Genomic DNA, 26,961 nt, shown 5'->3' on the forward strand with positions numbered 1-26,961 from the left:
CCGGGGTGGGGGGCCGTGGCCAGGCATGTCTGGCTGGAGCACAGGAGTCAAGCCCCAGGATGGGGGCAGGGAGGAGGGGCCAGTAGGGAGTGGCTGTCCCATTGAGAGGCTGAGGTGGGGAGCACTCAGCACAGGGTCCTGGAGCAGTGGGGACCTGCACCATGGACACGCGGGTGACAGGTGGTGTTGGAGCCACACGCGTTAGCAGTGGGTGACTGGGGTGGTGAAGGGGCAAGGCCAAAGGTGACCAGCCAGCAGCTGCAGGGTGGCTCCGGGGCGTGGCCAGTGCCACACGTGTAGGCCACACGTGCGGGCCCCACGTGCACCTCCATCCCACATCTGCTCGCTGCCCACTTATCCCAGAGGATGGCCTGTTCTTCAGGGCCAGGGACTTGGGGGTGGCCCCCAGCACTCACATGCTGTCTGGACCACTGCCCTAAAACCGGGTTTCTCAGCTGCTGGCCCAGGAGTGACCCTGGGGGCCAGGTTGGGACACCTCCATCTGCAGCTTTGCTGGGTGGGCGGCAGGAGGGGGCAGGACCCTGGGGTCCCCTGCCCCTTGGTGAGCCGAGCTGGGCTTCTGCCTCCACTCTGACGTCTCAGGGTCAGTGTCACTGAGATGCTGTGCTGGGGAGTGGGGGTCTGGCCCAGGGAGTCACCACCACCGGGGCATGCCTGGCAGTGGCCGTTTTGTGGTCTCTGCAGGGCGGCTGGATCCTCTTCCGTCCCGTACCCCGAGCCTGAGGCCTTCCCCAGTCACCAGGGTTAAGGCACGGGCTCCCCCATGGCTCCTGGCAGGTCTTTGGCTCCTGAGGCCAAAGAAGCACAGGAACTTGAGTGACGGCCCAAAGTCACCCAGCTGGGAGGTGGCCTCCTTGGTACCTGCCCTGACAGCCACCCCCTTCCTGAGGAAGTGGGCCCAGGAACCCAGGTCCAGCTATACCTGTGTTTGACAGGAGCAGGGGCCTCCCGGGCCTGGCAGGGACAGCAGGCTCTCACAAGGAGAGCACACAGCTGTCCCCCAGCCTCACCCACTTGTATGTGCCCTCCCATCTGTACACACGTGTGTCCCGACCCGCTCCTGGATGCACATGTCCTGGGGGTGCATGCAGGGGGCTCTGGGTGGACCGTGTCCACACCCCGGGAAAGGTGAGCCCATGCCTGGGGCTGCTGGTACTCCAGGTGGTCTGGTAGGGCACTGGGACAGGGCCTGCCCCTTACCCACTCCCCACAGAAGACAGGGAGGGGACGGGCCCAGGCCAGAGGCACCTGCCAGTCACCCACCCACACTGAGCTCCAAGCCAGAGCCGGGACTGCAGGTCGCCTTCCCAGCTGGAGTGAGCACCAGGGAGGCAGTGCCCACTCACTGCCTCAGGCCCCTCCAGGGCCAAGGGCGGCGGGTCTGGGGCCCCCACCCATCCACGGTGCCCAAGTGGGGGGTGGCCCACATCCTGAGCCTTTTTTGGAAGCCCAGCCCCCCGGAGCTGGCAGTGGGAATGCGGGGGGCTGGAGAGCAGGAGCACCCTTCTCTGTCCACCTCAAAGATCTGTGCACCCGGATTGCGTCTGTATAGTCTCTCAAAAAGGTCGGCCTCAGCCCTGCTTTCCAGCCCAGCCACCAGTCACCAGTGACTCCGACATCTCACCAGCCTGCTGGGCTTCAGGCCTTGCATCCCCTGGGCCTGGGCGCACACCTGTCTGCTCCCCCAGGTGCCCTCGTGCAGCCCTGCAGTGGCTTCTGGGTTGGTCAGCCCTCCGGGCAGGCAGTACGGCTGATGGCCACCACTGTTCCAAGACCACCTGAGGGCCCCTGAGAAGAAAGGTACACTGACACCTGTGCCTTGGAACCCAGCCTGAGCCCCCGCTGTGCCCTGCCAGGGTAGGTACCACCCCATTGGCAAAGCTACCACCCCACCACCCCTCCGCCTCGCCCTGCTCAGGACCAGGCTAGGGCAACAGCGACACGTGTCCCCCCTCCTGCATCCGTCTCTTGCCCCTTCATCTTCTCCCTGTCCCCCAGGCACCCCAGCCAGCCCCCCTGCAGGATGGAGCTCGAGTCAGCAGGCTGCGTCCTCCAGGCCCCACGGCTACTCCCTGGTGAAGTCCACTGGGGTAGGCTGGGCCGGTGGCCTGTCTAACCCAGGGGCGGCTGCGTACAGAGGGGTCAGCGGGCCCGCCCTAGGAGTGAGGGCTGCCCATTTTGTTTTGTTGAGGAACTGGGACGGGCCCTGGCAAAGGTGTGGAGCGCCCCCCTGCTCCCCGCCCCCCCCAGGCTGGAGGCTGCCTTGCAGGACAGACTCAGACTCACAGTTGGGGCTGCGCATGGACCCTTGGGGGTGGGGCGGGGTACCCAAGGATCACAGCCTGCTGGTCCTGCATGGTGACTGAGACCACACCCACGTTGTCGGGAGAAACCAGATCTGTCCCACCCCACGACCAGTTGCCCTCCGTTGGCCACTGCGGCATCGCCTTGGGCGGAGGAGCAGGCGCTGACCCTCCAGTGGCCCAGACTGGTCTCCACCAGTCTTCCTGCACCCAGGCCCCAACCAGGGTTCCCCGCACCCCAGAGATGCCCCATTCCACCAATAATAAAAGCAGGACCCACAAAGCCGCAGGCGCGCACAGGTCCTAGGCCGGGTCTAGTGATTTTCTTAGCATATCAAAGTCTTGAACGTGTCATCTTGTCACTGTAGGGCCTGCACAGGACTGCCCAGGGCTGCTCTGCCAGCAGGACCTCACCCTCAACGGGCTCGGCAGCTCTTCGTACTCTGCACGCCCACCTGGTGCCCTTCCCAGGCCCAGGACCCTTTTGCCTGGCAGCACAGTGAAGGCCCGTTTGGGAAGACCTCTGGGTTCCGAGTCCTGGGTACACGGATGAGCCCCTTGAACCCACTCCAGTCCCCACTCCAGGACTGGCCCAAGTTATTACAGCTGTACCCCTGGGCAGTAGTGGGTACCCAGGATCAGCCCCTGGGCAGCCCCTCTGCCTGTCCTCAGTCCTACACAAGACTGATGGCCCTTGCAGCCTTGGGTCGTGGGCCCCTCCCCCCAGCCCAGGTGTACCTGGTTGGCTGACACGGGCCCAGCCGCTTCAGGACACTCAGCCACCTTGCACGTGCACCCTGGCCCGTAGAGGGTCCAGTTGGTTCTCTTGGGGAGGGGCCCCTGAGCCAAGGCCCCCAGGCGAGTTGTCGCCCAGCTCTGGCCCTGTGTGTGGCCGGCAGCTTCCCTGACTGGTCAGTGCCTACGTGCCTGGAGGGTTGGCTGGTCTCTGGGGAGGCCTTGGTCCCAGCCAGGCTGGCAAAGGGTGGGGGCTGAGGGCCGGGCTCCAAGGCTGCAGGCCTCAGGCACCGACTGCCCAGGCCCTTCCAAGTGTAGCGTGGAGGCTCTGGCTTTCCTGCTGGAGAGGAACCTGGCTCAGGAAGCCATTGTCCCCACACAATAGGCCTGTGGGGGCCTGTGAGGGCAGTGGCCCCAGACTGGTGGGACTAGCCCTGACCCTGACCCTGACCTCAACCCTGACCCTGGCTCTCATCACAACCTTGACTGATCACCACTGACACTCCGTTCAGTGCCCTCTCACCGCCACCGTGGCTGACAGGCCAAGCCGTGGACAGCTGCTCCTATCAGAGCTGGGGACCAGGGAAGGACTGCACAGGTCCTGATGGAGGGGGCGCCCTGTGACCCAGGCAGGCCTGTGGGCAAGAAAGGTGGCCCCACGTGACAAGAGTATACTGCTGAGGCCCTAGTTGGACTGAGGCCAGAGCCAGAGGCTGTGCACCTCTGCCAGACAGCGGGGGACTGTCATTTCCTTGGTGGTGAGGGACCTTTGCACGGGCCTGAGTAATCACTTCGCCCATTCGAGATGTTGGTGAATGTGGACATTGTCTACCAGGTACCCACCTTGGGGCCTGGGAAAATGACCATCCAGCATGTCCCAGGGCCACTGAGGCCACCCCCCCCCACCTCAGCAGCAAGGTGGGGCTGAGCCAGCAGCTGGGGAGATGCACCTTGGGCAGGAGGCCATGGGCCAGCAAAGGTCAGACTTCAGCAGGACCCAGTGTCAGGGCAGGGACTGGCAGAGGGAGGTGGGTACCCGGCCGAGGTTGGGGTGGGACAAACGTGGGCATGTGGCTTCACCGGCCCACATGGGCACGTGCATGCATACACATGTGGGGGTCACAGGAGCCTCTACTCAGGCACAGACACTGCGTGTGCTGTCAGTGATGGGAAAACTAGAACTCACAGCTCACATCTGCCCATTCCCTTGAGGACCCCACTCCCTTTGGGTTCCAGCCCCACCAAAGCCCTTTAATGAACGTTCCCTCCAACCCCACAGAGGGCTCTGGGAAGTACACTGGCTTCCGGGGTTAACACAGCAAGCGTTGGCACAGCACTTACTCTGAGGTCACCTGGGGCCCTGGCAGTAGGAAAACCCGGCAGGCTGGTGGGGGGCAGGCGGGTGGGAAGCAGGTAGGGTCTGAGCAGGTGGGCCTGTGGCCGTATTTGAGGATGGGGAGCGGTGGGTGCTCAGGGCAGCAGGTGGGAGAGTCTGGAGTGAGGACAGGCCACACGGCTGGAAATCTGGAGCTCTCCCGCCTAGGGGTGGCTTTCAAGGCCCCCTCGCACACCGGGCTGGCGGGTTCTGGGCAGATTCTCCAAACCACCATCACTGGCCAGGCTTGGGACTCTGCTGGGGAGGGGTGTGGGGTTCAGATGAAGCAGGAGCGCCCATGCACACATCAGTGCACAGCCCCACCGAGCACCCGCCTTACCCAGCCCTGGGGCTCTGCAAGCGGGCGAGGGGCCTCTCGTCCTAGCCAGCAGGTGGCGCTGTAGGACGGCCCGGAGGTCGGGAGCCTCGGGTTGCGACAGTGCGACGAGGAAGGACCCTCCTGCAGGTTGCGTGTGTGCTTGTGGGGGACAGTGCTAAGGGCTGCCCCGCGCCAGGGAGGGGGTGGCACTTCCCTGGAAGGAGTTCCCAGGCGGATGGTTCCTCTGTCCTTTATATCTGCTCCCAGGGTGGTCCCCTGATGCAGGTGGGGGGGGGGCTGTGTGATCAGACCCAGGTGAACCTACTGGACCTCTCTGGCCCCTCCCCAACTTCAGCTCCATCTCATGGCGTCCCCAGGTGCACTGGGGCAAGGGTGGAGGTGGGTTCTGCTGGTGGCCAGTTCTGTGGAGTGGTGACATCCCTTGGTGGCACAGGGTGGAAAGGGTGGGAGGGATAGGCCCGTCCACAGAAGCGGGGGTTCAGGCTGTATTGGGGTGCAGAAGAGGCAGGTGAGCTGCCTACCTGGGGCCGGGGTCCCCAGGGGCTGAGGTTTTGTGCTGGTTGCAGTGTAGGGGGACAGCCAAGCCCATGGGTGTGGAGCAAGTGTGTGGCAGAGGTGGAGGTAAGTGGCCTGGCTCCATCCTGCTGGTTGCGGACAGTTAGGATTGGGGCAGGTGGACAAACAGGTGGGGATGGGGGGGAGGGCAGGCCAGGGCTCCTGGGAAAGGGGGCTCAGAGCAGCCCACCAGGTGAGGGCAGGAGGTCCCAGCAGGCAGGTGTGGGCCAGGGCAGCCCCAGGCAAGGCTGTCTAGGTGGTGAGTCACCACTGACCTGGAGACCCTGGCACCACAGGGGCGCAGACCACAGTGGCCACAGGAAGCAGTGCGGGCTGATGAAGGCCAAAGTCAGAAGCAGTCGGGCTCAGCACTGGGCAGGGGCACGGCAGGCCACATCTGCTGATGCAAGGCCCCGAGTCCCAGGCCCAGCCTGGATCGTCCACAAAACAATGCAAATGTGACCCATGACCACCTGGCTGTGCTGAGGAGGGCTCAGTGGGAGACGTCACGGTGAGCCAGACAGTCCCGGGAGGCCGCTGGCAGGAAGGACAGCTGCAGTGTTGAGGCAGAGTGGAAAAGGCAGGCAGGCCAATGTGGGCATGTGTCCATCTGAGGGTCCAGGCTGAGGACGGGTCATGGTTACCCAAGTTACCCAGGAAATGGGGTGCTCACGGCTCATGGCAGGGGCAGGAGGGCAGTTTGCAGGCTTGCCTGGCTCCATGGAGGGCATGACCTCTGGTCACTGAGCAGCAGTCTGGGCAGCGCCGAGGCCCTACCCTCAGGAACTGCAGCCCTTGAACATCCCCGTGCTCTGCCATGTCCGTGGCCACAACCACCTCCCAGGCTGGTCCTGCACCACCAGGGCCACACCTCAGCACCCTTCACACAGTACCACCATCACCAGTCACCCAGCCTGATCCCTGGGACACTAGCAAAGAGTCACCAGGTATGCCCTCTCCCTGCCAGGGCTGGCCTCCAACAGCCACCTTCTCAATAGCCACTGCCACCATCATGACCTAGTAGAGTGGTCAGGACAGGCGTGAGAGGCAGCTGGTGTCAGGGCAATGCCACCCTGTCCTGGCTGTCCCTGCCCATGGCCCAGGCACACCATAGGCCTCCCAGCTGTTGCGACTGTCTCTCTGTCCTAACTTTGCCCACCCTACATCTCCATCCTGGGGAGGTGCACCCACCAGGCCAGGGGCTTGTTGAGGGCAGGGCCTGCTAGCTGGTGGAGGCTGTGCCAGGAAGTGCTGGCAGAGGTCTGGCCTGGACAGATGGAAACAGGAGGCTGCTATGGGCCTGGGATCCAGTACTTCCCTCCCCTGCCTGGGCCTGCCAGGACCGGAAGTGGGCCTGGCCACCTCACCCTGCCCTGGAAGAGAGAGCCTGCCTCAGTGTCCCAAACTGCTCGGTTTCTCAGTCCTCCTCCCCCTGTGACTTCCTAATGGGGAGGGGTTGGGGGGGCAGATGCTGGGCTTCTTCCAGAAGATGCTGGACCCCACCCCCAACACACATCCTGCTACTTGCCCTTGTTGAACTAGTGAAAATGATTCTCCAAGTAATACACAAAAGAAACAGTTTATTCGGGGAAAAAAAGCAAGACCACCACCACATTGGGGAAAGGACACCTCCGACACGGAGCTCCTACTGGCAGCCCACGTAGAGGCAGAAAGACCCCGGTTTCCAGATGGCTAATCCCTTTATTATGATCTCGCCCCCAGAATTACCATAAGGATGAACGGGAAGTCAGGATTACAGAGTTAACAAGGGGCTCAGCCCCATCCATAGTCCTCCCAACTCTATGGTTAAGCATCTTAAGATGCCAGTTCACTTTATCACCCTGGTTACAGCTCTGCGCCTGCCTCACAAAACCTCCCAGGTTAGGGGTGGAGAGCAGGGCGCACCTGGCCCCAAGCCAGCTCAGAACGGACTGCTGACCTCAGCTCCATGGCTCAGGACTGGGCAGGGACCCCCACTGCTCCCTTGCAGTTGGCTCTCTGGCCTGTCCTCTGCACACTAAGCTGCTCAAGTGCACTGCTGTGCCCAGGTACCTCAGGAGTCCCCAAAGTGGAGGCCCTGGGGAAATACGGCCCTAGTTAGCGTACTGGCACCTCTCAGTCTCCGGGGACAGGCCTACAGAAGTTACAGAGGGAGCTGGAATGGCACCTCTCCCTTCCTGATGGTCCTGCCCAGCGCAGACTCTCCCCAACACAGGCGTGAAGACCAAGCTGCCCCCTGGGCACAGCGAGCTGCCCGCATCCCTCCAACTCGCAGAAGCTAGGGCGTGCGGGGGCCAGCAGGGCGGTCCTCCGGGGCTGTCTTTCCACCCAAACGAGGTGAAGGAGGCGCTGCGAGGCGCCGTCATGTCCCAGCAGCAGGACTTCTGATGTTTTATGTGGGAAATGTCAAACATCGCGCCCTCTCCGAAGCATGGCTTCATCCGCCGCGCAAGGGCCAGACGGGCGGCCCGGTGTCAGGCTCCAACACAGGGCAGACCGCGTGCGCGCGAGGCAAGCCCGGGGCCAGGGGTGTGGCCGGGGCGGGGGCGGAGCCGCCCCAGCGAGCTCCCGGATTGGTCCTCGAGCGGCCGGCGCGCCGGCTCCCCATTGGCCGTCAGCCTGCGGCGCGGGACGGCCGCCAGCCCCGAGCTGCCGCGGCGGGTCCCGAGCCGGGGGAGCCCGCAGAGTCCCCGCCGCGAGCAGGGCCTGGCCGAAGCGGGCGTCCGCCCCCGCGCCGGGTGCCGCGGAGCGGGGTCTTATCAGCGCGGGCAGCTGGTGGCCTGTCCGTGCGCGAGCGCCCCGGCCCAATTCAATGGCCATTGTCCGCCGGCCCCTTTGTTCAGGAGGCGGCCACTTCCTGCGGGGCCGGGCTGGAGCAGGCGGGCGGAAACGCTCCGAGCCGAGGCCCAGACGCCGAGGCCGCCCCAGCCTGGGGTCAGAGGCGACGGCCAGCCCCTGGGGCGCCCTGGGGTTGGGGCTCTGAGCCGGAGGAGGGAGCGGCGCTGGGCTCACTCAGCTCAGCGCTCTCCTCTGAGTGTCTGCCATGGGCGCAGCGGGCGCTTAGGCAGTGGGCCCCCTCCTGGGGCGCCACGGTGGGAATCCCGTCGAGCTGGGGGAGGGCAGCCGAAGGCGGAGGGAGGTCCTCAGGTGGAGGGTGCCTCTCCCAGCCTGCCCTCCGCCCCTGGTCCCTGGCAGAGGGCGACAGGCTCCAAGAGGTCGGTAACAGCGTCAGTCAGGACTCAAGTTCCGGGAGATGGAAACCCAACCCCCACTGCCTCGCTAAGCAGGAGAAGGAGCCCATTCGGGACTCGAGGCCGGGACGCAGGAGTGAGGGGAACAGGGCCCCGGGTGCTTCATCACCTGGGTCAGACCTCCTGGCCCTCCTTCCCGGGACTGGGCGCTGCTGTGCCTCGCACGGGTCGGCCGTCTCCTCGGGGCGCTCACCAGGCCTCGCTGTCCGTCATCCCCTCGGCTCACCAGGCTCCACGGGCCGGCTCGTGCAGCACTCTGATTGGCAGGGCCTGGGCCACGTGCTCACCCCGCCGGGAGGGGTGGGAGGTGGGAGGCCGCCCGCAGCAAGGTTCAGCAAGCCTCGCCTAGCCAGTCGAGGCACAGACCTGTCTCCCACCCACGCAAGGGGTGGTCCTCCCGTGGTCAGACCTCAGCCCGCCCTCTGCCCAGTGCCTTAGCATCTCTAGCCACTCCTTCCTCTGAAGCCCCCACACAGCCCTGCCTGCAAAGCCCTCCCCCAACCAAACCAACTCAATAAAAGAAACCCACCACGGGTATTTCAAATGGCGGGATTTAATATGAGGAATTGGTAACAAGGGCTTGGGAGAGCTGGGGGAGCACCAAGAGGACAGTTGGGCTCCCCGGAAATCCAATGCTGTAGGAGGCTGCTGCCTGAGGCCAGAGGAGTAAGGGGAGAGTTGTTATCCGGGCCCCACAGTGGCTGTGTCCCCACAGGGCTGGGCTGCTGGCGGTGGGCGATGGTCCCCCTCTGAGCGCCTTAGGTCTAACATGAGAGTTCATGCAGATGGCACGAGGTGTCAGATGGAGAGAGCCCAGCACAGCACTGGACCTTAGTAGGCGCTTTCCAAGGGCAGCGAGTGTTTATGAAGGGCCTGGGTACCCACCAGGAAAATGGGGAGCCCTGCCACCTGGTGCCTTAGCCTGAGGAGCTGGAGGTCACAAGGTCCAGGAGAGGTGTTGGGGGCCTCAACTTGAACCCATCTGAGAGGCCAAGTGAAGACACGATGTGGAAAAGATTTGGGTGGAAATGCACATGAAAACCAAGCGGGGGGCCCCAGACCCCACGCAGGTGCTTGTCCTGGGAAAGCAGGGGGGAGGCAGGAGGCTGGCAGGCAGGCCCACCTCACACCCCTGCTGCTCCATCGCTCCGTGGTGGGAGGCGTGTAGCCGGGGCACTGAGGCCTCAGCAGGATGCCATGTGGTCCAGAGGGCAGCAGCCAGCCACCTCAGCCAGGCTCCAGCAGCAGGGTGTCCCAGCATAGTCTAGTCACGGCCACACGGGCCAGCCCCACGCTGGTGTCAGGGATGCCCGAGGAAAAGGGCCACATGTGTCCCCAAAGTAGGGAGGTTGGTCCCACCATCTCCATGCTGTGTAGCCGAAAGGGGAAGGGCATGGGGTGGGAGGAAAGTGTAGCGGGGGTAGGACCCCAGAGCTGCAGGGGAGAGGTGGTCTGGCCATAGCGGGGTTTTCGTATGGGGGTGGCGGAAGCCTCGGGGGTAGACAGGAGGCTGCTCAACCCAGAAAAGACCCAAAGGTGAGTGGCCACAGGGAGGGACGGTTGGCTGGGGTGGTGGCCGGCTGCTTCTGGGTCACATGCGCTCCCCTGCTCGGGGACTGCAGAAAGGCTGAAATCCAGAGGATGGAGGTGGCCTGCAACACACATCAGACCTGTGGGTGTTGGTCCCGGGTTCTCAGGAACGCACCCGCTGAAGAGCCAGCAGGGTGGAGATAGGGGGTCAGCATCCTTACTGTGTTTCTGAAGGAGGATTCATTGTGAGCCTGGGCCCCGCGTCACCCACCCCTGCCCCCCGATTCCCCCCCGCAGTGGGAGGTATGGGTCAGATCTCCTCCCCGAGGCCTTGCCCTCACAGCTCTTCTCCAGAAGGAAAAGACCCCAGAGAGTGTCCTCAGGATCCTACTGCTACCACCAGGGCCTGTCCCCACCCTCTGAGCAGGTCAGATGTCCCCTGGGCCATTCAGGACATCTGCCACCCAGGACCCACTGGTGGGTGCCGGGCACCTTCTGATTTGGCCCCTGCATGGTGGCCCTCGTCAGCATCACGGCTCAGCCTCCCCACACCCAGGGAACCCCTAGGCCCCCAGACTGTGGAGGAGGCCCAGACATTGCATCTCTACCTTCCCTCGAACCTGCTCCCCTGCGCACAGCTCCCTAGATTCAAAACACAGCACACCATCCCTGACCTCTTGGGAGCAGAGAACTGCTGAACTCTGTGCCCCTAGAGAAGCTCTCCTCACGCCCCCGCCCCCCACTCTGCTGGCTCCTGTATAGCTGTCAGCACTCTGGCAGGAGCCCCCTCCTCCAGGAACCCCCCATGTTGTCTCTTAGCCCTGCTGCTATCTGTCCAGCTCAGGGCCCTCTGCACATATTCATGCTGCTGGGGTTGAGCTGACGTGCAGGAGGCGGGCAGGGGCTTGGGGAACGGCTGGTGGACCCTTGCCTGGCCCTGGGGGTGTGAAGATCTGGGGGCCCCAGTCCTGGCAGACTTGGCTAGAAACTCCTCTATGTGGGAGGTCTCCGTGTGAATCACTGCTCAGGCACAGGCACAAATGCAGGAAATCGCCATTCTATTAAACTCTATTTTCTCCCACTGAGGGGAAAGTCTGTCACACGAAGGTCATTGTTCCCCGGGCTCCTGCTTTCCGGGCGGGCTAGGTCTGTGATGGGGCTTGCGCGCTCCTGGGGCTCCTGGCTGAGCTGTTTCCCTTCAAGACCCTGGGGCGCCTAGAGGTTGGGAATGGGGGCCTCGGTCCGGCCACCAGCCCGAGGGCAACTCCGACAGGCACGCCCAGGACTGCAGAAAGGCACGTGTCTGGGTCCCAGCAAGGTCACAGCCAGGGCTCAGCACGCCGATCGCAGCTCTCTGCCTGCCTCTGGACCCTAGGGGTCTGTCCCACACCCCATTCCACCCTTCTCTCTATTCCTTAGGAGAGCCACCCCAACCCATCCTGCACCCCTTCCAGCCTTCTAGGCCTGACCACTGGGCCTGGTACTGCCCTGCTGCCCCCAGCTCAGCTTGGCTCTGGCCTGCATGGGACCCTGTGTCCTGGGGAAGCCCTGCCATGATTGGGGGACGGGACTGGGCTGGGAAGGAAGTCCAGCCCATGCCAGGCCCTAGGGGCAGTGGAGAGGCAGGCAGCCCAAACCAGTACTATGTGGTCAAAATACACACTTAAGACAATAGGACACACACGCTTAAAAATAAAAGCTGGAGAATTTTTAACCAAAGGAAAGCTGGGATAGTCATTTTAATAAGAATGTAGATTTTAAAGTAATTGCATCACGAGGGACAAAGAGCAATATCAATACTTTAGAAATAAAGAGCAGATAAAAAATACAACATGTATGCAACTAAAAACATAGCCTCAGAAGATACACAGCAACAGATGACAGCTGAGCCAACCACTGGAGCTAGAGATGGAAACACTCCAAGTCCCCTCTCAGACATGGACAGCTCAAGCATCTACAAGCAAAGACGCGGACAATTTGGATAATGCAATAAGTACAAAATGCACACTCTTTCCTAGTGCAAATGGGACAGCAACACGTATTAGGTCACAAAAGAGGCCTCATAATGGAAAAAGCCACAATGGAAGAGAGCAGACAATGAAGCCATGCCTACAAAGTGCTGGAGGAAAGTGATTTGCAACTGAGACTACCGTGTTTCCATGAAAATAAGACCTAGCTGAAAAATAAGCTCTAGCATGATTTTTCAGGATGCTCGTAATATAAGCCCTACCCCAAACATAAGCCCCCGTTAAGATAATCGGCTAGACATGACTGTTTGAATAAATATAGATTTTTGTACATGAATAAATGAATAAATGTAGATTGTTGGAGCAAAAATTAATATAAGACCCGGTCTTATTTTCGGGGAAACACGGCATACCCAGCCCAGCTAGCATTCAACTATGAGAGTGTAATAAGGACGTTCTCAGACAGGCAAGGTGTTAAAAGGTATCTTCCATGCACTCTACTACTGCAGGAAGTGCCCCATTAAAATGAGAATGTAAACCAAGAAAGAGAGAAGGCTGGCATTCGGACCCCCAGCGTCTAACACAGGAGCCAGGGGAAGTGAGTCCCTGGGGGGTTGTGGAGGGTGATGTCTGTGGGACCGATTCAGATTACACAGTGTGACACAGAGATGGCACCTTGGGGCAGCTGAGGATGTAGGTTCCCCCAGAAGTGTCTGCTTTGACCGGCTCCTGACCTACACCTGAGGACTAGGAGAGGGCCCTGTGGGTTTAGAAGCAGAAATGCAGAGCAGCCCAACCCTCAGCCCTGCCAGATGCCCAGACTGTGGAGGGCTTGGAAGTCCCTAGGTCATGTCCCTGCCCACTGATGGCCCCAAAACAGCTCCTAGGAAGTCAGGGAGGCGGAGGCTAGACCCAACCTGGGCTCTGCCTTAGCCTTTCATCTGGGCCTTCAGCTGACCAGTTTATCCTTTTGGGGCCTTCAGCTGACCAGTTTATCCAAACAAAAGAGAATCCAGCTCGGGGACATCCACTGAACATGAAAAAGGCTCAGCAGACCTCATACCGTCCAGAGGAAGTGACTGGCGGGAGCAGGCCCCGGAAGCTTCCAGGGTACCAAAGATGTGCCACTTTGAGCTCTGGCTCCTGCACACCTCCTTTACTGTCATTCTTTAGACTGTACATTATACAAATACACGTTATGTGTTCTGCACATGACACTTTGCACATCTAAGCGTTTAAAATTCAGTGGCGCTCCTTCACCCCAACAACAATCAGCAGGAACCTGGCGGAAAGTGGGACGGCAGCACAGGAACAGGGCACGGCCCACAGGGCTCAGGCTCCCAGGGACATGACCGTGGTGTCAGTAAAGGGGAGGGGTGTCTCTTTGCAAATGAGGAGGAAACCCCTGCCCAGAAGCCCCCATTGTGAGACCAACGACCATCTGCTCAAGGTCAGGGCCACACATGGGAGACACATCACCTTCCCCGAGCACACACCACGAAGGTGACTGCCCCCAACCCTGGCCAGGCCTGTGAGGAGCAGAGGTGAGCACAGAGGGGGTATAGGAGGGGTGTCATGGCCTCAGCCTCACAGCCCTGGAGGATTCAACTTTTCTCCACAGATGTGTGCATACATACACACAGGTGCACACATGCATTCACACACACATGCACACACATATATGCATGCTATACATGTGCACACACACATGCATATACACGTGCATGCACACAAGCATGCATATACACAGGTACATACACACATGTACATAAACACACACAATGCATGATATGCATGTGCCCACACATGCACATATGCAATGCATATACACATGTAAACACATGTATACACACACACATGCATGTACACACATAGGTGTGCAGATACACACTTGCATGCACTCACTCGTGTATACACATGTGCACACACATGCATGCACACAAACGTGTATGTGCACACATGTGCGAATATGCACACGTGCAAATATGCACACATGTGCATGTATGCACACGCACACATGTATGCACATGCACACACATTGTTCACATGCATATACACAAGCGCAGACGCACATGTACGTGTGCACACACATGCACGTGCACACACGCGCGTACACATGTGCATACATACACATGTGCATGCACATGCACACACACCTTTCCCTCTTCCAGTGTGTCTGCCTCGGGACCTCTAGCTATGTCAGGACTGGGTGTTCCCTGTATGAGTATGCACACTTAGTAGCTCATTAAGATGTGCTTTCTGCCCACATTTCCGTCCACATATAAGTTGCCTTTTTTCCCTCTTTCCTTCTCTGATGGCTAAGTGTCCTGTTAGTGTGGCTGGGCCCAGGTGTCTGCTATTCAGCGGGACACTATTCTGGGTGTGCCTGAGAGTGTCTGGATGAGGTTGGCATCTGGATGGGCAGCCTTGCCAGCCAGTCTGTGGGGCCCGGGCAGAACAAAAGACAAGAGTGGAGATAGCTCTCCGCCTGATGGTCAGGCGGGGACACAGGTCTCCCACCTCTGGACACGGGCTGGAACCACACGGCCGGCTAGGGGCAGAGTTGGGGTCTCTCAGCCTCCACGACCCTTTGAACTGGTGCAGGAATCAGTGAAGTGCACAGGACAGAAAAGGAAGCCTGAAAGCAGACTCCTGGGCTCCTGCAGGTCTGGGGACCTCCGGAGGACCTGAACTTGAAGCTGGAGGCAGGGTCAGTGGACACTCCGTTTGTGCGGCTCAGGCCAGAGGCTGAAGGCTCCCCTCTGGAGGTACCAAAAGGCCCAGAGAACCTCCCAAATACTGAAACTTGGAGCGCCACAAAGGCACTGCCTCTGCCTTCCCTCCCCAGGTATGTCATGTCAGGAAATGCCTGACCAGTATCCTTACCTCTCTGCACGAGACCGTCTGTCACCCCTCTGGCAAAAGACTGAGCCCTGGAAGAAGCTGATGTCCACCTGCCCAGGCTGCTGGGCACTGCCCCGGGAAGCCCTGCTCACCCTGCTACCTGGGCTCCCAGGCCCCTGTCCCACAGAAAAGGGAGGTGGCAGCCAGCAGGAGCCTCCTGGGTGTGCTGCCGGCGCCCGCCCACCCGAGCGGCCAGTCCTCCCACTGCCCCAGCAACACTAACCCGGCCCCAAGGCCCCGCTGGCATGGACCCTCCTGACACAGGACCCAACCGGTGCACCTCCCATGTCCACATCTTGAGCCCCAGAATATTCAGCAAAGATATGATGAAGTGAAGGATGCTGAGATGGGAGATGATGCTAGATTATAAGGTGAGCCCAATGTCTTCACAAAGGGCCTTATGGCGGGGGCAGAGTAGAGATGTGACAGTGGGAAGCAGAGTCAGGGAGATAATGGGGCTGTGAGGAGAGAGGAAGGGGCCGCGAGCCAAGGGTGTGGACGCCTCTAGAGGCTGGATAAGGCCAGGATCAGCACCCACCCCCAACCCCCTGGAGCCCGCAGAAGGAACGCAGCAGGGCCAATGCTGAGTGAGGCTGTTGGACTTCTGCCCTAAGGACCACAGGATACTAAGTCTGTGCTGCCTGAAGCCTCCGAGTTCACGGTGGTTTGTTCATGGTGGCACAGACACCGGTCTCCGCGTCCACTCAGTCCTCTCTCACTCTAGCCCTCCTACCTGCCCTGGCACTCAGCTCAGCAGGGTCTCCGAAGCCACCATAATACCAAACCCAGTGGTGGTTTTTCACTTTTCGGAGACCCTGCGGCCCCTCTCTAACCAGGCCCCAGCTCCAAGCCGCTGGTACACACTACTGTGTTTCCCCTCAAATAAGACCTAGCTGAAAAATAAGCCCTAGCATGGTTTTTCAGGATGCTCGTAATATAAGCCCTACTCCAAACATAAGCCCCAGTTAAGAGCGTCAGCCAGACATGACTGTTTGAATAAATGTAGATTTTTGTATATGAATAAATGAACACATGTAGATTGTTGGGAGCAAAAATTAATATATGACCCAGTCTTATTTTCAGGGAAACACAGTGGGGGAAAAAAATGGCAGGACTCACAACTCACTCAGGAAACTTGCCCCTCGCCCCATGGCTCCATCCCCAGGTCCGCGGTTAGGCTGCAGTGGCCTGGTCCTGGCCCAGCGGGAAGGGCCCAGGCGTGTGGAGATGGGGCTGGGTGGCCATGGCCAGCATCAAATGCTCCTATACAGTCTTGCTGATATGTTTTCCTTTAAAAAATCGAACTGAAATTTGCATAACGTTAGCCCTTTTACTGTGTACAGTGGCATTTAGTACATTCATAACAGGGTGTAACCATCACCTCTGTCCAGTTCCAGAACATGTGCATCATCCCCAAAGGAAACCCCCTCCCACTAAGCAGTCCCTGTGCACTGTCCCCTTCCCAGCCCCCGCAGTTCCTGATCGCTCTCTGTCTCTGTGGATTTGACTATTCTGGGCATTTCGTATGAATCGGTCATGCACCTTGTGACCTTCTGTGTCTGCTTCTCTCCTGCAGTGTAACAGCAGGGGCGTCGTGTTGGAGCAGGTGTCAGAGTGCGGTTCCTCCTATGGCTGAGTCGTTTTCTGGTGTATGGCCGGCCCACAGGTGTCCATCATGTGTTGATGGACAGGTGCTTTTAGCTGCTGTGGACACTGATGCTGCCATAAGCATCTGTGGGAGTCCATTCTGGTTGCTTGGAGTACATGGAACAGTGGGATTGCTGGGTCATGTGTAAGTCCATGCTGAACTTTCTGAGGACCTGCCAGACTGTCCCCACGGGCGGCAGCCTGCTAATATATGGAAGGCACCTAAGTCCTGCCACCCACAACACCAGCCCTCAGCTTGTGTTATTATGAAAATGTCATTTCCCCCCAAGTTTGAGGAAAGCAATGCCTTGTGGGGATGCTTCCTGGGCGGCCCCCTGGGCTGGCCCTGTGCTCCCCCTGGGTCTGGCCACTGCTGGGCAAGCTCTGTGGTTAGTCCTCACTTTTCACACAACCACAGGCAGGAAGTGGCCTGTGCTCCAGGGAGGAGGCACCCCTTGGCCCCATGTCTGGAGGAAGAGGCCTGCCTGGCAGCTGGGTGGGCCAGCTTCTGAGATGGGCTCTCGGTGGGCAGTCTGTCCAGCCCCAGAACACCAGGTGGCTAGGGCAAGGCTAGGAAGCACCACCCCTACTGGGGGGTGGCAATGGCTAGTCTCCAATGATGAGCCCTATGAACCATCCCTGCCAGGGCTCCCACCCTTCTGAAGACCCCTCCCCACGACTTTCTCTGTGACTCACAGGACGCAGCAGAAGTGACGCTGCGTGACATCTGAGGCTGTGTCATGAAAAGCCTGGCCTATGGCGGAGTGCTGGGGGAGTTGGCTGCAGGAGAATCTGCTGCTGAGGCCCCTATGCTGTAGGGGAGCCCAGGCCAGCCACACGGAGAGGTCGCACACGGTGACACGGCCAGCCAGTCCCGCTGTTCTAGCCACGCAATTGAGGCAGACATGCTGGATGTGTGTCCCCACTGAGCCTCCAGAAGAATCTGGGCGGGGGGGGCTGCCCGGCTGAGCCAGGCCATTACCCAGGGACGGGGACACGAGAGTAAATGGGTGTTTTACAGACAACAGATAACATGGGAGTCAATTCAAGGCCACATGGTCAGCCCAGGTGGCTACAGCTCCTGAGGCTACAGTTCAGAGAGCAGACGCCGGTGCGAGGCTCAGGTCCCCCACCCCACCACTTGTACCTGCCCCTGGGGAGGCAGTGGCCACTTTGGAGGGGGTCCTTGGGGTCCACACCCAAGGAAGTACGGGGCACTTCCGCAGCCAGGGAGGGGTGTCAGCGGGAAGGGACTCCTTGGAGGGACAGCCCCAGAGACTGGGACTGGCAGCTCCTCCCATGTGGGCAGGTGAACAGTCCGCCTGGCCCAGGTCAGCTCCCCCACCCCAGGGGCCTGGAGGGGACGGCCTGGCTCTGCCTAGATCCTGGTTCCTGTCCCTTCCCCACTCCTGCTCCTTTCCCCTGTCCCTTCCTCCGGAGCCTTCTCTCTCCCCAGCCATGAGCCTCCCTAGAGCACACTGTTTCGCCCCCGCCCGCCCAGTGACCCCGGCACACAGCTACCAATGTCCTCTCCGTCCCTCCTGTCCCTGGCTCCGCTAGGCAGCCCTGACCGCCGGTTTCTCTCTTCAGAGCACCGTCTTTCCTCCCCTGGGGCCTGCGCCCACCTCTGGACGACCCCATCCCGGGGATGTGGTCGATCCCGTGGAAGAGGCATCCGCTCGGCTCAGCACCCGCAGAACTGCACCTCCAAGAGCAACTCTCCCCTACGAAGACGTCCCAAGTCCTGGAGCATCGGCGATCGCCCCTCGGACCCGTCCCCTCCAGTCCTGCCCGCCCCGCACACTCGGCGAGTCCCCGCCAACCAGGGACCCATCTGCGCGAGGCCTCCCGCAGGGGCCACCTGCACGGGCGGCCCGCCCCGTCCCGGCTGGGGAGCCCGCCCCGTGCCGCCCCACCCCGCGCGCACTGGGCATGCCCAGAGCCGCGTCACGCGCCCGCCAGCTCGAGTCCGCCGCGGACCCTGCTGCGTCCGCCCCGGCCCGGGCTGCCCCGCGCGCGGCCATGGAGCGCATCGAAGGGGCAGCTGTGGGCCGCTGCGCAGCCTCCCCCTACCTGCGGCCGCTCACGCTGCACTACCGCCAGGTGAGGCCGCCCCTCGGGCGTCTTCCGCCCGCACTTCCCTCGGCCCGGAGCCCCGCCCACAGCCCTGATCCCGGGCCCGCCGCTCCTCCCACAGGCCCGGAGCCCCGCCCACAGCCCTGATCCCAGGCCCGCCGCTCCGCCCACAGGCCCAGCACCCCGCCCACATCCCGGAACCTCGCCGGGCTCCCGGGCTCTGCGAGTGGGTCCGGGTTCCCGGGCCGCGTGAGCGTCCGTGTCGGGATGGGGCCCCGGCAGGGACACCTCGGGGGGGGTCACTCATCCCTCCGAGGAGGCCATGCTGGGCTCCGGCCCCTCCTGCGATGGGACTGATTGGGCTCCCCAGGGATCAGGGAAAGCTTCCTGGAGGTGGTTGTCTCATTCTGGCGACAGGAGGCAGGAGCTGGAGCTGGGCGAGCACTGGAGAACCTCCCCAGGTGGGCGCCCTCCCCAGGGCACTACCGCCTTAGAGTCTCCACCTGCCCGACCCACAGGCTGCCTCCCAGGGAGCGGTCCTTCAGGGAGAACAGGACCGTGCTGTGTCCCCTGGCCCAGGCATGTGGTATTTTCACCAGGGGTGAACGAGTCTCCGCTGCCTCCCTCTGCCCTTATCCGGCCTCCTTCTCGCCGTGCACCTATCCACCATCCGCTCTGTCGGGTTCGCATCCCCACTTTTCGCTGGCAGCCTCACCTGCCTCCAAGCACGCTCCTAGCACGCTCCTCCTGCTGGATGAAGCCTGCACTTCTGCCCCGCTCAGGCAGGACAGGCAGGCAGTGGGGTGTTTGGGGCCCGGGACTTGCAGCACCCTGTGCCTCCTGTCCTCTCCCGGCCCCTTCCTCTCACCACCCCTGTGAGGCCCTCCTGGTTCCCAGCCTGAGAGAGGCCACTGCACCCCCACTTTCCCCAAGATGCACCCAGGTCGGCAGTGCCGGCCCGGGGCAGGATCCCTGACTGTGGCTGCATGGCCCCCAAGGGGCTGGGGCTCTGGGCAGCAGTAAGTGGGCACAGGGTGGGCCAGGCACATACCTGCTGGGCCGGTGGCTGTAGCACACCCCCACTTCCTGTGCAGGCCTGCGGCCTTAGTGGGCACCTGCCAGCTCGACCCCACGGATGGGTGACCAGCACTGAGCCATGCAGGGGCAGGCTGTGGTGGGCACAAGCTGCGGGGATAGGCCAGCGTTCTGTCAGGTTCCAGGGGACGCTGGGCTGGCAGTGCAGCCACCCTGCCAGGGGGGACCTGGTGGAGAGATAGACTGACCAGACTCAGGGTACCCCCATGGCTCTGAGCGGGGAGGGCTGTGTTTGCTCCAGTCCTGTCCCTCCCTCCCAGGCCCACAGAAGATGAGCCAGGCCTGGGACTATGAGCTGGTGGGCCCTGTGGGGGAAACTGACTGGGCCTCAGCAGGCCTCCCCGACCTTGCCCTGCACCCTGTATTGGCTGGACCTAAGGGCCTGACAGATGCTTTGATCTTGAAACGAGAGGATCTGTGAGAACTATACAGGTGACAGTTACCCAGAAGGAGGCAGGAGTACAGCAGACACTTGGCATACTGGGGCAGGCCTTCCTTGGAGCCTGCCCTGGGTGGGTGGCTGGCCTCAGGGTGGCCAGTTTGCAGGCAGGCCCGGGCTTGCCTTGGGGCAGTACCTGAGAACGGCCTCCCAGGCAGCCCAGCCTGCACACCACAAGACACCTGGCCTCCCTGCCCCTGGAAACCAAGGCTACCCTCCAGGACACTTGTGCCTCCTGGCCAAGTTCAGACCAATTTTCCCAACTACCCTCGGACCAGCATGTGGTCCTCTGCCTGTGAGGTCCCCCAGCCTAGAAGACCCTTCCCTCATTTCTGTGGGGCCTGACGAGGTGTCACCTCCTCCAGGAAGCCCTCACAAAGGCTTCCCTTAGCGTCCTTCTCTTCTGTAGCCCCGGCTGCACTTTCTATGTCTCTGGTGCTCGGATCCATGTCCATTTTGTGGCCTGGACAGACCCCACAGGTGGGGTCAGCAGTTCACCAGGTCCTCTGGGCTGACCCAGTGACTGAGGGGCTGGTGATGGGCAGGGCCCCAGGTTTAGCCCCATCCGCAGAGACCCCCTGGGGAGGGGGGGCAGGGCTGGGTAGAATGATCCCCGCACGCTCTGGCCTCCAGGATGGGAGCCCGCTTCCCCTAGTGGTGTCCAGTTGGCAAGCTTCTGGCCCCTCCTACCCCTGCCTGCCGGAACCCCAGTGGTGTCCATTCTCCCTGCCGCAGCGGTCTGGGCCCAGGCCCTTGCCCTGCACTGCCACTCATTCACGGAAAGCTGCCGTGAGCCCTGGAAACCCATCAGGGCACGGTGCCCTGAGGGGGGAGGCAGGGAGGCGGGGTCGGGGGGGAAGGGCAGGCAGCAGGACGGTGGAGGGAAGTGACAACAGCAGGACCACAGGATGTGCGCGAGACAGCCCAAGACAGAGACGGGGCTGGGGAAGGGGTCGTCCCACTGTCCAGTCACTGTCATTGAACCCCTGTGTCCTTCAGTGTGCTCTCCCACCTAGCTCGGCACCCCCTCCCCCGGCTGTTTCTGGGGCTGGTGTGCTCTCAGGAGGCAGGCCTTCCTCCTGTCCTCCTGTCTCCTTTGTCCAGTGGCCCAAGGGACCTCAGCAATGGAAACCTGGTCTCTGCTCTGCCCCCTTAGGACACCCCTTGCCCCGACTGTGAAGATACGGCGCGGCGGCCCCTCTGCCATGCCCGTGGTCCTTCCCACACTTGGTGACAGCGTATATCTGTGCAGCTCCTTGCTCTTAACCCGTGCTGGGTGGTGGCCATGCCTGCCGGGGCGCCTTTCCTTCCTTTGCCCGGCTTGTCTGTCTCACCCTCAGAGTATCAGGCCTCCTCGACCTCCCTGCCCAGCGCAGGCTGCTCCCCGTCCCCCACCTGCGGGGAGTCCTTGTATCTGATGGGCCCAGACTGGGTGTGGGCCTCCCTGGCGGGTCTGTTTGGCCAGCTCAACTCCCCGGAGCACCTCCACCCATGCTGGCAGCTACCCTGATTGTCACCCTCCCTCTTTCAGAATGGCACTCAGAAGTCGTGGGACTTCATGAAGACACATGACAGGTGAGGGCCCAGCCTGGGCCCCTCTGATGCCCATGGGGACCCTGGGGACCAGGGACATGGAGCCGCACCCTGCCTCTGCGCTCTGTGCCCGCCATACTCATCCCCACTCTCGCTTTCCCTTTACTGAGGGGCTACCCCAGGCAAAGCCCACCTAGGCCATGGCAGCAGGAGGTTTCTTAGACCTGTGAGAGGCCTCTGGGGGCCTCGCCCCTGAGCTTTGGCGTATGGGCTGCATAGTGACATGGTTCCAGGAGTGTGCCCAGCAGGCACGTGTCATGTCAGTCCCTCAGCCCCTGACTTGCCCAACTGTCCTTCCTCACGCCGTTGCCCATCCTGCCGGCTGCCATGGCGTGGGCCTGGCTTCTCGCCTGACCGTGTGGCCCTGCCTGGCCAGTCTCTCCAGCTGAGCAGGGGACCCAGTTTTCCTGGGCTGCTGGGGAGAGGAGGTGGGCCAGGCATGCCGGGAACGGGGCCCCCAAGGAGGTGAGGAGAGGGGGTTGCTTCTGTGCTGAGCTCTGTGCTGAGCTCTGTCCTCCCCCCCCCCCCCCCCCTGCAGTGTGACCATTCTCCTGTTCAACTCTTCGCAGAGGAGCCTGGTGTTGGTGAAGCAGTTCCGGCCTGGTGAGGTTGGCCAGAGCGGGGCATGGGGGAAGGGGGCTCCAGGGGAAACTGAGGCTCGGTGAGGGGGCTCTGGCCTATGGTGGGTCACATGGAGGTGGCCGCCACATGGCTGTGACTGTGCTCTGCCCCCCCCCCCAACCAGCTGTGTATGCCAACGAGGTGGAGCGCCACTTCCCAGGGTCCCTGGCAGCCGTGGACCAGGACAGGCCACAGGTGCTGCCAGGGGCACTGCCTGGCTCGGCGGGGGTGACGTATGAGCTGTGTGCCGGCCTTGTGGACCAGCCCGGGCTCTCGCTGGAGGAAGTGGCCTGCAGGGAGGCTTGGGAGGAGTGCGGCTACCACCTGGCCCCATCCGACTTGCGCCGGGTGGCCACCTACAAGTGAGTGGGGCCCCTGGCCTGCAAGGCTGGGAGAGGGCATGCTGCTGTCAGCGCCGCCCAGGGGCTGGGACAGGCCGCCTGGACGCAGGGAGCACCCCGTCCCCAGGGGTGTGCCAGCAGGGGGACTCCTCCTGCTTTCAACATGGGGCCGGGGGGAGGTGGGACGGAATGCGCCCAGATTGTGACCCCGGCCGGAACCCAGGGCTCTTGAAGCTGTGGGGAGCACGCTGGGCCCGTGCCCCCACCCTGCGGCCCATAGTCCTGTGGGGCAGGCTCTGGTGGCAGCTGCTGCTGACAGATGCCTCTACTTCCTGTGGGATTAAGCACCGGGCGCTGGGGGTGGGGGTGAGTCACAAATCTGCCCTGACAGTGGCTCAGGAATGAGGGAAAGGCTGAGCCCTGAGCTGGGAGGGGCCCCAGCGCTCCTGGGGAGGGGAGAGGGGTGTGGCCTGGGCCCACCAGAGCCCAGGTGCCCCCCGCTGCACCCTCCCACGAGGCCCGCAGCTGGGGCCATCTTTCCAGGACAGGAGGTTGGGGCGAAGCCCACCCTCTGCCCCAGGGATGCTGTGACAGGTCCCGAGGCCTCACAGAGCATGTACGGGGCCTTCCCCAGAGGGCAGGGCCTCTGTCCCCTTTCAGCCCAGTGCAGAGGCCACTCAGTGTTGGGTCCAGGGCCCCCCTAGTTCAGCAGCCCCCAGGGTCTCGTCGGGGTGTCCCCTGGCCTGGGGTTGGAGTTGACTCCCAGTCCTAGGAAAAATATGAGCCAGAGGACTCTCTGTGTTAAATGTGGGATTTCCATGCCCAAAGTTTGGCCATCCTGGTGTGAAGGGCCTCAGTGTTCTGCAGGAGTCCTCCATGTGGCAGCCGGTGGCTCCTTAGTCCCTGAGCCTGCGGAGGATGCAGAGACTCAAGGGCCTGCCCTGGGGTAGGGGTTGGGCCATTGGGTGGGCTGGGGGCAGGTGAAGAGGGGCTGCCCCCCAAGAGGTGAGCCTGCTGGAGTCCTTGCAGAGGGGCTGCTCGGCAGAGGCGCTGGACGAGGGGGCCAGCAGCGTGGCCACACTGGCTCCACAGACAAGGCCTCGGCTATGGCCTGATCCCGAGGGGGCCGGGGAGGCAAGAAGCGCTGTGAGCGGCGAGCAGCCTGCTCAGACTTGCGTTTGGGGTTGAGGGGCGGCTGTAGGGAGGCTGGAGTGGAGATCAGGGCAGCTGTCCCTGAAAGCCTGTCTGGGCTGGACAGACAGCAGAGCTCATGCTGCCTGTGCGAGGGTCCATGGCTTCCTCTCCATGGCCCCAGTCACAGGTGACAAGGCCCAGGCTAAGGACGCGATTGAGTGAGGCGGGAGTGGCAGTGCCCAGCCTGGCCCGGCACAGCCTTCTTGGGCTGGGCCAAAGGTCATGCCGTCGCCTTCACAAGCCTGCGGAAACTGGGACTGGAAACCCCACAGACGGCGCTTCCATCAAAGGTGCAGGCCTTGACCGCAGCGGAAACGGGCCATCAGGAAGGGTCTGAGGGAGATAAGGGGCTGGAGGGGGAGGAAGCAGCTGGGCGAGGTCAGTCTGAGTGGGGGGCCCCCTACTGGGGGTGGGGAGTGGAAGCCCCTCATTCTGCTCCCTGCCCTGCGTGCTGGGCACATGTCCAAGGGCAGCCTCCGCTGTGCAGGCCTCCGGCCGGCCTCAGCTAACATGGGCTGACCAAGGACTCCCGTATTCCCTGGTCATCTCCTCGGATGCCCCCCGATTCCCTCCTACCCTGCACACCTTGCCTGCCCCTTCCTCCCCTGTGTGGGATCCACCACCCCGTCCTCTTAACTACCGTATTTGCCGGCGTATAAGACGACTGGGCGTATAAGACGACCCCCTAACATTTCCACTCAAAATACAGAGTTTGTTATATACTCGCCGTATAAGACTACCCCCTCTTCCGCACACCTTCCACACACCAAATAAAAGGTAAAACAATATCAGATTTGATTTCAACATTTTAATTTATATTCAAATGCTTATGACATGCAGGAAAACTGTCACAAGGCTGTATGTAATCAAACATATACATAAAACAGTGCAAGTTTATTACCGGTAAACATACCGGTAATTCACTAAAGAAAACACACTCTATAGACTGGTACCGTAGATTTTGCGAGTGTGGTAAAATCACATAACAGCAAAATCGCATAACAGCCGAGCATACACCCAGCAGCGCTGCTGATGCCTGAACGGTATGTGGAATGAAGTGGGGGGCATCGGGAGGCCACTATGGCACGGGGCAAGCACTATGGGCAGTCTATCTGAAGTGTACCTGGCGTATAAGACGACCCCCCACTTGGAGGCATATTTTTCAGGGCCAAAAAATCGTCTTATACGCCGGCAAATATGGTAGCATTCACCACGGCTTCCCACTCTTCCCCTCCACCAGCATCAGTCTGGGCCACTGCCCTCTGCCCGGGTGCCTGGGTGCCTCCTGGTGGCCAGCACCCCCTCTGGCCATCACCCACTGACAAGGGAGCTGTCTCACACTTCAGCCGAGGACCAGTGGGCCTGGTCTTGGGGACCATGCCGCCACCCCATCCAACCCCTACCTGAGCCCTGGTCTCTTGCCTGGGCACCGGCTGTCCCCAGCCTGGCATCCTGCAAGCGGCAGCGTAGGGAGCTATCACAGGCCCAGGCTGTGCAGGCTGCCAGCATGTCCCCACTTGCAGCCAGCCTGGAGCCCTGGGTGCCTGGGGGGGACTGTGGGTTGAGGCCACCGTGGGGTAGGAGGCCCTGGCTGAGGGCCCTGGGTAAGCAAGGGGGCAGGGAGGGGCCTGCACCAGGGTCTGCTGCACACACCCTGCCGGACACTGATTGGCTCCAGCCTCCCACAGCCTCACGGTTGCGGTGGGTCAGCAGTCTGCTTCCAGGGGAACTGGGCCCACCACTCAGGGTCTCTCCAGGCTGCAGTCAGGGCGTCTGGGGCTCAGGGTCCTCATGCACTCCAGCTCCTGGGGCTGTGTGACTGAGGGCCCTGTTTCTTGGCTGGCTTTGGTCGGGACCATGGTCAGCTCCTCCGGGCGGCCCACAGTCCCTGGCCACATGGTCCCTCACAGGGTGGAGCTTGTTCTGTCTTAAAGGCCAGCCTGTCCACAGGTGGGGCGCATCCTGGGGTCCTGCCCGCCAGAGGGCTGGAATGCGCAGAGCGGAGAGGGCTGTGGGGGAGCCTGGAGTGGCTGGCGGGGCCTACACGGTGGCTCACCAGATGCTGTCTCAACCCACAGGTCTGGCGTAGGAGTGACCGGCTCCAGCCAGACCATGTTCTATGCAGAGGTGACAGATGCCCACCGGAGTGGCCCGGGTGGAGGCCTGGCTGAGGAGGGGGAGCTCATCGAGGTCGTGCACCTGCCCCTGGATGGTGCCCAGGCCTTCGCCGACAACCTGGATATTCCCAAGACCCTCGGTGTCATCTTTGGTGTCTCATGGTTCCTCAGCTCCATGGCCCCTGGCCTGGGTCCCCAGTGAGACTCCAGAGGGTCTGGACAGAGGCCGGCCCTGGTCACCCATCCTGCAGACCCAATAAAGGCTTCTGTAGCTTCAGCCTGTGTACTGACTCCGAGCTGTGACCAGCATGGGCGGTGGGAGGCGGCAGAAGCCCGCAGCTGTGGCTGTGCCACCCCTCGGAGCAGGAGCAGTGGGGATGGGCCCGACCAAGCGAAGTGCTTGGGGGACCTGGGGATGGACCCACAGGGCATCAGGCCACAGAGTGAGCTAGGGCTACTGGGGTGGCGGCTGAGCCAACCTCTGGCAGGAGGGGGTGTGGACAGAACCACAGGCTGCACATCCCAGAGGGTGCACGCTCCCTGCCCCTGGTGAAGTGAGGTCCCCACCCTGACGTCTGGGCTGGTGCCCCCGGGGTCTGCGGTACAGTCTCCTTGTTCTGCACCCTGTGTATGTGGCTCTGAATCCTCTACCTGTCATGGGGGTCAGGCTGCCCTCCATCAGCCTTGAACGCTTGGGGTCACAGGAGGGCGAGGCTCAGCCAGGCACCCCGTAAGGCTCCATATGCAGCGGGCAGGCTGGAGCTCACTTAGGGGAGTGTGTGCTGGTCACCATGGTCATGGGCACCACTCAGGGATGGGAGCCCAACCTGACCCTTTCTGAGGGTGGTGACCTCGGG

General features: G+C 61.8%; 2 protein-coding genes and 1 long non-coding RNA gene across 4 annotated transcripts; 2 read left to right on the forward strand and 1 right to left on the reverse strand.

Moving 5' to 3' along the window:
* Nucleotides 1-21: 21 nt before the first annotated feature.
* Nucleotides 22-12,341, forward strand: LOC109381055 (translation initiation factor IF-2-like). Its single transcript, XM_019639285.1, has 3 exons — nt 22-1,878; nt 2,020-2,111; nt 2,693-12,341. The coding sequence occupies exon 3, from the start codon at nt 7,717-7,719 to the stop codon at nt 9,016-9,018; it is 1,302 nt and encodes a 433-aa protein (XP_019494830.1). The 5' UTR covers nt 22-1,878; nt 2,020-2,111; nt 2,693-7,716; the 3' UTR covers nt 9,019-12,341.
* Nucleotides 12,342-16,297: 3,956 nt separating this feature from the next.
* LOC109380988 (uncharacterized) lies at nt 16,298-17,396 on the reverse strand. The gene is made up of 2 exons (XR_002123595.1): nt 17,325-17,396; nt 16,298-16,832 (listed from the first exon to the last, which is right to left on the reverse strand). It is a non-coding gene; the product is annotated as an uncharacterized LOC109380988 (long non-coding RNA).
* A 1,087-nt stretch (nt 17,397-18,483) lies between these two features.
* On the forward strand, nt 18,484-26,381 carry NUDT14 (nudix hydrolase 14). Of its 2 annotated transcripts, none has more exons than XM_019639172.1 (5): nt 18,484-18,731; nt 21,770-21,813; nt 22,370-22,434; nt 22,577-22,814; nt 24,109-24,690. In XM_019639172.1, the coding sequence occupies exons 1-5, from the start codon at nt 18,561-18,563 to the stop codon at nt 24,116-24,118; spliced, it is 528 nt and encodes a 175-aa protein (XP_019494717.1). In that variant the 5' UTR covers nt 18,484-18,560; the 3' UTR covers nt 24,119-24,690. The 2 variants fall into 2 exon arrangements, with proteins under 2 accessions (XP_019494717.1, XP_019494716.1); XM_019639171.1 differs by lacking the exon at nt 24,109-24,690 and adding an exon at nt 26,066-26,381 and having other exon boundaries at nt 18,520-18,731.
* Nucleotides 26,382-26,961: the final 580 nt, after the last annotated feature.

The sequence above is a fragment of the Hipposideros armiger genome, unplaced genomic scaffold (assembly GCF_001890085.2).
Source record: "Hipposideros armiger isolate ML-2016 unplaced genomic scaffold, ASM189008v1 scaffold_43, whole genome shotgun sequence".
Taxonomy (NCBI): domain Eukaryota; kingdom Metazoa; phylum Chordata; class Mammalia; order Chiroptera; family Hipposideridae; genus Hipposideros; species Hipposideros armiger.

Excerpts from the sequence above, each read along its gene's own strand:
- LOC109381055 (XM_019639285.1), top strand. The coding sequence starts at position 7,717 with ATGTTTTATGTGGGAAATGTCAAACATCGCGCCCTCTCCGAAGCATGG.
- NUDT14 (XM_019639171.1), top strand. The coding sequence starts at position 18,561 with ATGCCCAGAGCCGCGTCACGCGCCCGCCAGCTCGAGTCCGCCGCGGAC. Across the intron at positions 18,732-21,769 it reads TCACGCTGCACTACCGCCAG|AATGGCACTCAGAAGTCGTG; the intron begins GTGAGGCCGCCC and ends TCCCTCTTTCAG. Across the intron at positions 22,815-26,065 it reads CGCCGGGTGGCCACCTACAA|GTCTGGCGTAGGAGTGACCG; the intron begins GTGAGTGGGGCC and ends CTCAACCCACAG.